Raw genomic sequence first — 10,014 nt, forward strand, 5'->3', positions numbered from 1 at the left:
AGAGCGGGACAGCAGACTGCAGCAGTCCCGTCACCTGGATGTGCATGGTGGTCAGCGAGCGCTGGAAGACGGTCAGTGCCTGGGCCAGGAGAGACCGAGGTCCTGCATGAGCTTCGATTCCCAGGAGACCCCCGCAGCTGCCTGATTCCCCCTCCCCGTGTGCAGCTGCAGTGGCTTCCCTGATCATGGCCCCTCCTGCTTACAGGAGGTCTTCCCCTCAGCCCTCAGGCTTCTTGAGAGCTGCACCATTCTCTTGCTTCCTGCTACTCTAAATGTCCTGCTGGGACAGCCTTGCCCGGGGGTGGGGCTTGTGAGAAACGCAGAATCTTGGGCCCCAACCCAGATCTACTGCACAGCCTCTGCATGGTAACCAGCATCCAGGGTGACGGATAGGCATGCACATTGACCAAGAGCATTGTCCCCTGCAGAGGACCCCAAAGAAGCAAAGAACACTGAGCCAATGCCACCTTATTGGTCAGTGCTGGGGCTTGGGGACAAGAGGGAGTGAGCTGACCACCAAGGGGGCTGGGGGCAGGGTGAGGGCTGGGCTGGGCGGGCCGTACCTGCTGGAAGGGGCTGCTTGCACTCTGACTGCAATACAGGTAGTAACGGGTCACCTCTGCAAGGCAAAGACACTGGGTCAGGCAGGAGCTCACACGTGACCAGGTGCTCATTCATCCTCAGCGGCCAAGCCGGTACCCGAGCTCCCAAAGGAGGTAACTTCTAAGAAATGACCCAGTGGTCCAGCTGGACCTGAAGAACAGGGGTGGGGAGGCAATGGGTGACTACCGTGCTGAAAGGGGTAAGTAGAGGCACAGCCTGGCTGACCACGGGCCTGGACTGAGCATCCTGAGTGGCTCTGACCATAGAGGCCCGAGAGCTTGTTACCTGTGCGGAGCTGGCCCTCCGTGATATTGAGGATGAAGGCGTCGGGAGCCGTGCAGAAGTCGCCGGTGCCCTGAGCCGGGGAGAGACAGGAGGGGTGGAGGAAAGTCACACACCGGGGCCCTGGGAGGAACCGGGTGCCCTTGGCCCCAGGCACGGGGACCCCGCAGCTCAGACCCAGGTGGGCAAAAACAATCAACAGCCATCCTCCCCGCGCTCGAATCCTGGCTCTGCCCCTGCCCAGCTCTGTAACTTTACAAATGCCTTATCCTGTATCTCAGCGGCCTCCTCAGTCACATGGAGAGAAAAACGCTATTCACCTAATGAATTAATCTACATAAAGTACTCAGAAAAGTGGCCAACAGCAGGCACTACGATCCGTTAACTCTTATTTCCAAATGCCTCTTCTGGGATGGACCTGGGTCAAGGGTAAGCTGCGGGACGTGTCTTGGAGGGTTATTTGCACCACGACCTCGTTCGCTCATCTCTGTTTTATTTTTTGTCTTGCTGCTACCAAGTCCATCCCTGCTCTGGGGCTGTCCACCTATGAAGCCTCCCTCAGAATCTCTTTCTAAAGAACTACATTGGTGCTGAATCCATCTTTGAGCTTTTGGGTGCAGGTCCTGTCATGATGAGATGGAGGACAAGGAAGCGCACGGGCTGAGAGGACACGGGTTCCGGGCTCTGCCACTGCTGCGTTGGGGGACTGGGACACCACAGTGCAGCCTGGCTAGGTGGCCACCAAGGGCCCACAGGGCTGAGTGGAAGCACGTCTGGGCCCTGGAAGAGGCAGCAGCAAGGATGCCATCCTCTGAGCCAGGCCCTCCCCAGATCTGGCCTGGGGGGTGCAGTGGGACACTGGGTAGAGGGGGACTTCCACATTTCAGAGCAGCCAGGGGAAGCTCTGGTCCTCTGGCCTGTTCCAAGGGGCACCCCTGCTCCAGTGCATGCTCTCCAAGCCGGGGACTCCTCTCCATGGCCCCTTCCTGCCAGTGCCCTGTCCTCCTTCAGGAAGGGCTGCCTCAGGGGGCAATGCTGGAGCATCACTCATTCATTCACCGAATTGACAAATATTTATTGAGTACCTACTAGGGGCCACACGATGTTCTAGGCATGAGACACAGTGGCAAGCTGTACTATGGCACTTATGGTCTAGAAAGTGTGTGTCTGGGTGGGAATGGGGAATAAAATGCCCCTCCAGATACAGAGCTTCCACAGAGCCACATCTGTACACGCACACATGCACACATATACATGCTCACACAACCACATGCCTCAGGACCCTGGGAGAACCGTTTTATACTCAAATCACTAGGGTCCATCATCAGACTGCCTTATTAATATAAATCAGAGCTGCTGCACCAGCGGGCCCAGGGGTGCACCCTCACCCTCGTTACAGGAGTGGCAGAGAGAGGGGAGCCAGAGCCAGGCAGGGGCACGGGGAGGCCTTGGGGAACATGAAGGGCGAGGCCGCCATCTTGGTCTGGGTCACACCCCCAACAAGTTTGGGATCCAAAGAAGGACAGGAGGCCGCTGGCAGAGGCTCCACCAGGGATGCGCCCCTCACCCCCCTCCTCAGGCCAGGTCTGCTCTTCAGACCCTCAGTAAGGATTCAAGCTTCCTATCGGTGAAGACGAGGGCCGTATGTGCATGTGCACACACGTGTGCTTTCTTCACGCAACGGGGATGGGGATGGGGGCGGGGGAGGGGGAGGGTGCGCTGAGCAGTTGGAGTCACCCTGTGACCCTCCTAGAAAGGTAGTAAATGTGCAGTAAACCAATGGACCCTTACTATGTGCCTCCCAGGGGTCAACCAACCCATCTCTTCCCAACAACAACCCTTCAAGGCGACTGTTGTTCTCCCCATTTTACACAAGAGGAGACAAGGAGAGGGAGGCCCGGGGAACTTCAGTCACGTCCCCGGGGCCCCATGCTGCGGAGCGGGGGAGGGGATGAGGACCCAGCCAGGGGAGTTCCAGAGGCCAGGCTCCTTGGGCTTGGAGTATATAATTGTAATATTTACCTACTTATTTGCTTTTGTATTTGTTCAAAGTATTGGCTATTTTTATAAAATTCTTTGGAAGTTTTTCCTTTATTGATTGGAAGCAGATTATTTTTTGCACTATTAAAATAAGATTATATGAAATATTAAAAAAAACAACAACCCTCACTGGGTCAGGGCCCAGTGAGGTGGGCCCGCCGTCCCTCCGTGGCCGATTCCCACCAGGGAGACCTCCGCTCAGTCAGTGGTGCTCTGCGGCCACAGCACCTGGGTGACCCTTTCCTCCTTTCTCTCCCGGAATCCACCTCTCCCCCTTCCTTCCCCTTGGGCGCTTTCTCTCCTCTCTGCCCCTCGCCCTTCACCTCTGCCTTACACTCCAGACTGCACAGGGGGTGGTTGAGCAGATAAGGCTCAGCTCCCCGGCTCCCGGCTCCCTCCCCATCACATTCTTAGGGGCAACGCTCCACTCCTGGAGGCCCTTTCTCGGGGTGGGGGGATGGGGAAGGCAGGGGGTGAGGCCACCCCTGCAGCAGGAAGGCAGTGTTGGAGCTCTGGTCCCACAGATCTCAAAAACAAACCCCCCCCCCCAAAAAAAAAAAAACCACACAGGCTCAGAGAGCAGGGGCAGTGGCTACACAAAAGCTCCCCACAATAGCCTTTGAGGGCCTGGCTCCTTCACCCCCAACTTCCTATTAAAATGCAGCAGGATCTGTAGCCCCATCAAAGGCCCATTCACTCCCTCACCCTCTCTCTCTCTCACACACAAGGGCCTGACTAATCGAATTAGGGAAATGGCCTTTCTCTCCAGCTCCCTGGCATCCCAGGGCCCTCAGCTGGGAGCTGAAGCCCCCGCTGGGAAGGAGCTGTCTCCCAAAAGGCAGCCCATGGTGGCCAGCTGGAGGCCATCGCTGCTTTGAGAAGGCAGATGGGGGACGGGCCCACCATATGCGAGCTTCCCCGCGCCCACTCTTGTCCCTGGAGGAGAGGCTGTCGCCAGGCAGCTGTGCATGTGGCTCAGGCCAGCAGCCGCTCCCTCCAGACCACGTACAGCCCGCCCAGCTCCAGATGAGGGCAGGATGCACTTGAGTATGGCCTGCGCGCTCCTCTGCTCTTCCCTGTATCTGGAGGGGCCTCAGCCCCCGGGGATGTAGGCTCCGCCTGTCCAGGGTTCCCTCCTGCCCAAAGCGGACACTGAATGGGCGGAGGGGAGACAGAACAGGAGACGCCCACCTCCTCCCCCTGATGGACAAGCTTTGCCCAAAGCCACTGAGCCAAGCTGCACCAGGGTCTACTCATTTTGGGGGCGTCATGGATGCAAAGTGGTCAAGGCCAAGGCCACCAGCCAGCCCCCAAGTCACTGGGCCAGGCACGCATTTGGGTAGAGGGGTTCCAGTGAGCCCTTTTCTTTTCTCCCCAGGTTGAAAGGGCAGAATGGATGCAGGTCATGGGGTTACTTTGTGGCCCTTAGTCAGCTAGGGGTTCCCTGAAATCCCTTGGTACATCCTGCCCCCTGTGCCCCACACACACACACACACACACACACACACACACACACACAGTGCACCACCATGTATCGATTCACATGGGATTGCAATGATCTGCCTAAACGTCTTTCTTCTGCGGGCTGTGACTTAGTCAAGAGCAAACATCACGTCCTCCTGGTTCTGCACCCCCGGGCACCTGCACCATTGAGTGCCACACAGCCAAACATCAGGTGAACAAACAAACGAATGAATGAATGACACGCACACAGCTTCTCTAGAGCATTAGGTCTATCAAAGACCAAACATACCTGCATAGGAAGCTTCCCCCCTTACACTACTGACCCACCTTGTGTGTGTGTGTGTGTGTGTGCGCGTGCACACGCGCGCGCGCGCACGCTTGGTTTTGTTCTTTTCACATCTTGAGGCACCACATCAGGAAACATACACCACTGCGTTTTAGATGGTGCGTGTGAGTCCAAGTGCAAGGGGACGGGAAGCAGGTGAAACGCCACCTTCCACGTTCCTGACACCGGGGAAGCCGGCCCAGGAGAGTGCTTCTGAAGCTGGAGGGCTCCTCTGGCCTGAGGTTCAAACCCCGCCCACACCCACCAGACCTGGTTAGTTCTTTATACCCAGAGAGAAGGCACCTGGTCATCTGTGCCCGTCCTCACAAGCCGTGGCTGGGAATGGGCCAGCGGGGTGGGAAAGGGATCAGGCTTCAAGGGTCTTATCTTGGCTCTACCCTGAAATGCCTCGTGACCCTGGGCAAGCCCCTTCCTTTCCCTGGGCCTGTGTCCCCACCTGAAGGGGGAGGGGGCTGGCACAGATGAGCTCAGCCCCTTTAGTCCTGAGACTCTGGGATTCTAGGTTAGGGACTGAGACTGGCAGCTGGCCCTGCCCCGGGGACGCTGGACAGGACACATTGATGCACCACCAGACAGACGGTCCACCTGGTCAGACCACCCAGCACACCCAGGCCACCCAACTCACCACCGCCGCAGCAGTGTCAGCAGCCAGGGACGTCCAGCTGAGAAGCAGGGCCACCACCCCACAGCACAGCACCCTAGGAGAGAGGCAGCTGCCGGTGGGATCCAGGCCGAGGCCGACAGGCGGGGGACCCCGTGACGGCTGTCACCCCGCCAACCTTCAGCGCCCTTCCTCTCGGCTACGATCTTGTCCCCCCGACCCCCAGACTCTTGCAGTGGCCCTGAGGGCAGCCTCAGCCCCTGCCCTGACATCGCCCCGCTGATTGCTGGCAGAGGGATATGGACTGATGCCTGGGGCACAGGTCCCTGAGCCGAAGAGACACGGCAGTGAGGGCGTAAGCTGAGGAAGTGAGTGGCTCTGATGCCGCTGCTCAACAGTCAGGCCCAGGAGGGAGGGGACACTTGCAAGAAAGCCTGGTGTGGCTTGGTGTCCAGATGGTGAGTCAGTGGCTGCTGCCCCCACTACATCCTCCCAGCCCTGCCAGGCCCTCATCTCTCTGATGGTGGCACTGTCACCCCACACCCTTGGCCAGCTCCTGTCCCAGGCCCAGAGGTGGGGCTACTCACGAGGCCAGGAGGCACCTGGAGCTCTTGGCCAGTCCCAGACAGGCGAGGAAGCAAAGGACCAGGTCCAGGACGAAGAGCAGGAGGTAGGAGAGCCACCTGAGCAGATGGGAAGGGATGGTCAGGGGAGCAGGGCAGAACTGCCCACCTGGGGCCCACCAGGGAGGCCTGGACCACTGCCCCAGGCCCGCTGGACCCTTCGTGATACAAACCGCCCACAGCCAGTGGCTAAGCAAACTAGACCAGGGGGCGCCCCTGCCCTGGACAGGAAGAACCCAGCGTGCATGGCGGACAGCTCCTCTGGGCTCCGGGAGCTGCACCCCGCTTCTGCCCGGACAAAGGAGTCACCTTCCCCTGCCCCGGCTGAATGTCTGAACCAGCAGAGTCCCCTGAACTTTCTGCAGTGATGCAAGTGGACCACCTCTGCACTGTCCACTCTCTCTGCCACTACCCACGTGTGGCCACGAGAATGTGAAACATGGCTGGTGCAACCGAGGAAATAAATTTCTCCTTTCATTTACATTTTTTTCCCTTTTTTTTAAACTTTTTTGAAAAAGTTGAAGGATAGCTGCTGCACAATATTACATAAGTTTCAGGTGTACAATATAGTGGCTCACAAGTTTTGAAGGTGATACTCCGTTTATAGTTATTATAAAATATTGGCTACATTGTACAATATATCCTTGTAGCTTATTTTATTTTTTAAAATTTAATTTTTATTTTATCTTGGAGTATAGTTTTTTTCTTTCTTTTTTGGCCACACCCAGCGGCATGTGGGATCTTAGCTCCCCGACCAGGGATCGAACCCAGGTCCCCTGCAGTGGAAGCGCGGAGTCTTAACCACTGGACCGCCAGGGAAGTCCTGGAGTGTACGTAGTTGACTTACAATGTTGTGTTGGTTTCAGGTGTACAGCAAAATGATTCAGTTATACATATCTCCTTTTGATTAGGTTTTTTTTTTTTCTTTTTTTTTTTTCCTGCGGTACGTGGGCCTCTCACTGTTGTGGCCTCTCCCGTTGCGGAGCACAGGCTCCGGACGCGCAGGTGCCATGGCTCACGGGCCCAGCCACTCCGTGGCATGTGGGATCTTCCCGGACCGGGGCACAAACCCGTGTCCCCTGCATCAGCAGGCGGACTCTCAACCACTGCGCCACCAGGGAAGCCCTTGATTAGGTTTTGATTTCAACCACCTTTTGTGCCAGGCACCGAGCTTACGGCCAGGGGATTCTCGGATGAGTGGGTTCATCCCCAGACCATCAGGAGCTCGGGGTGGGGCAAGGGAGGCCAGGCCAGGCCATCCCAGGGCACCAAGAACCTCCAGGCCTCCCAGTCCCTCACTCCTCTGGCCTTTTGCTGCCCACCCAGGGCTGAGGTGATGGGGAAAGGCAGTCACACAAGCTGAAGAACTTGGCAAGTTGCACTCCCTCCTCCCCCTTGAGCCTCAGTTTGCAAACCTGTGAAGGAGGCCGGAACTCCGTGAGGATTAAGTGCTCGCTAGATGAAAAGGGAAACAAAGAAAGGCAGAGGGATTCCGGGGTCCCTGCTTTTCTGCTTCTCCAAAGCACGGGATGCAGAGCCCAGGGTACTCAAGTCCAAGGGTGCTGACAAGATCCCAAGCAAAGCACCCTGGTTCGTTCCCTTCCAAACAGGATCCCAAGGTGCCCTCACAGCTCAGCTCCAGCCTCGCTGAGCAGCCACTTCCATCGGCCCTGCGCTGGGGGACCAGTCTGAGCGTTGGGGACTGGTGGCCGGAGAAGGCAGGGAGCAGAGAGGAGGGGCTTCTCCTAGTCCCAGAAGAGGGAAGTCTTCTGATCATTACGTCTCTTGATGCAAAAGCCAAGTAAATTCGTTGACTTCTCTCCGGCAAAGGTTTTCTGCTTCACTAATACCACAAGGAGGGTAAGAAAGAGCTTGGAGTGTGGGTAGGGAGTGGGGTGGAGCTGGAAGAAAGTGACAAAGAAGCTCCAAGTGGGGGAGAGCACGCTGGAGGCCGCCTGGCAGCCACACCAGGTTCCTTCCCCCTTTACGAATGGAGGCTAAACGCCTCAAAAAGGGGACTAATCAAAATCCTCGATTCCCTGCCTGGAGCGGAGCCGGGGCAGCCACTGTAGTCTCTGGAGCTCCCAGGAATGGATCTAGCGGCTCTGGGGAAGTGCAGAGCCCGCCCCGCCCTCCACTAGGATGAGCCCACCAAGAGCCAGTCTTCTTAGAATCAGAGTCGGAGCTTTAAAGAAGCTCAGGAACATCTAGCATTAGAATCTCATTCTACAGGGCTTCCCTGGTGACGCAGTGGTTAAGAATCCGCCTGCCAATGCAGCGGACACGGGTTCGAGCCCTGGTCCGGGAAGATCCCACATGCCGCGGAGCAACTAAGCCCGTGCGCCACAACTCCTGCGTCCGTGCGCCACAGCTACTGAAGCCCACATGCCTAGAGCCCGTGCTCCGCAACAAGAGAAGCCACCGCAATGAGAAGCCCGCACTCCGCAAGGAAGAGTAGCCCCCGCTTGCCGCAACTAGAGAAAGCCCGCACGCAGCAATGAAGACCCAACGCAGCAAAAAATAAAATAAATTTTTTAAAAAAGAACCTCGTTCTACAGATTGTTAAACTGAGGCCCGTGGGAGAAGAGCCTGGACCAGGAATTCCAGACTCTCCATGTCTCGGAGCCTTCCTACAAGAGACACAGCCAGCCACCAGGCGCCTCTCAAAGTCCTGGTTTCATGTTTCCAACATAAAGGTTTCTTGTTACCTCTCTCTCCTCTACTCTGCACATTAGCAGGAAATCAGTTAGGACTGCTTCTAACCGACTCTCCACGATGACTGTGTTTCATGGCATCCACGCCTCCTTGTGTAGTGAAGGGTTCCTGGAAACAGCTCTGCGAGGCGGTTGCATTTTCCCAGAGGAGCCTGGTGATGACCTGGGGATGTGTTTCTAACCAAGAACTTGGCTCTCGCAGGAGCAGCTCAGGCCCCCTACTCTCTCAGCTCCTCCCATATCCGGTGTTGATGCGCTTGCTGTTACACCCTTTGTAAATCTCCGGAGAGGAGTCTCTTGGCTTTTTAATTGCCTCCAATACTTAGCCAGGCCTTGTGTAAAAGTACTAAAAAGAATTTGCTTAGCCGGATGGCTGTGCTCTAGAACCATTTGGAAAGCAAAGATGTGGAGGCTTCCCAAAGGAGACCCAGCCCCTAAGGCTGGTTAGGTCATGAAGAATAAAATAAGGCTTTTGTTTTAGGGCAGCTCAGGCAAGAGGCGGGAGCAAACAGCAGATGAGGGGAAGGGACAGAACATCACTAATGTTCAGAAGCCACAGGTGCTAACCTTGAACTAGACCTGAACAGGGGTGGAAGTTGGGGATGGGGGCTCCAGAGGACGCTCTCAGTCACCCACATTGAAATAGATACTGTGCAGCGGTCACCACACTTACCCCAGTTTTTCATAAAATCATCTTAAACGTAAGTCCCGGTTGATACATTCTGACTTATTTCACCACAGTCATTCTCAAAGTGCCCGCATTAGGCCCTTCGGTGTACATGGCCCCAGGTTAGGTCCACTCAGAGAGAATGGCAGGGTCAAAACGGATACCTACTTTCCACGACAAAAAGATTTAGGAGGCTCAGGCAATGACTGTCCCTCATGTCACAGGACTAATCAGATGCCACTGTATTGGGTCACAAGTCACAACCAGTCCTTAGAGTTGGCAGTTTCTTTTCGGTCACTTGGGAGAAAGGTGTTTTTGCACGCGAGCGAAAAATAATCTGCTGGGAAGCTGCATTGGTGACATCTGGAAAGGCAGGGGCTGGATGGGCGGAAGGGGAGGAACAAGGAGCGCTGTCCAGGGCATTGGGGGGGGGTGCCTCATGAGCTCCCCCTGGTCGGGGCCCGGCCATCTCCTACCCGGGGGAAGGGAGAGCCCTGGATGGGGAGGTCTCTGGCCAGAGGCCATCAGAAGCATTTTCTCTGGGTCAGTTCAGCCTGGGATGGGGCTTTCTCATAAAGGGGAAATGAATCCAGAGTAAACTGTGCAACATTGTGGTAAAGACTCTGACCTTTGCTAATGGCTTGAAGGGGAGGCAACAAATTGGGGCGGGGGGG

General features: G+C 56.3%; 1 protein-coding gene across 1 annotated transcript in view; it reads right to left on the reverse strand.

Annotated features, from left to right (window-relative positions):
• Positions 1–10,014, reverse strand: part of TTYH2 (tweety family member 2) — a 31,980-nt gene that overhangs the window by 10,140 nt on the left and 11,826 nt on the right. Inside the window, exons 5-9 of the mRNA XM_007454388.1 lie at positions 5,924–6,019; positions 5,361–5,433; positions 889–958; positions 564–619; positions 4–79 (exon numbers count right to left, since the gene is read on the reverse strand). Of these exons, the coding sequence (XP_007454450.1) occupies positions 4–79; positions 564–619; positions 889–958; positions 5,361–5,433; positions 5,924–6,019 (371 nt within the window). The remainder of the gene's footprint in view (positions 1–3; positions 80–563; positions 620–888; positions 959–5,360; positions 5,434–5,923; positions 6,020–10,014) is intronic.

This window comes from Lipotes vexillifer, unplaced genomic scaffold (genome assembly GCF_000442215.2).
Source record: "Lipotes vexillifer unplaced genomic scaffold, Lipotes_vexillifer_v1.1 scaffold518, whole genome shotgun sequence".
In the NCBI taxonomy this organism is placed as follows: domain Eukaryota; kingdom Metazoa; phylum Chordata; class Mammalia; order Artiodactyla; family Lipotidae; genus Lipotes; species Lipotes vexillifer.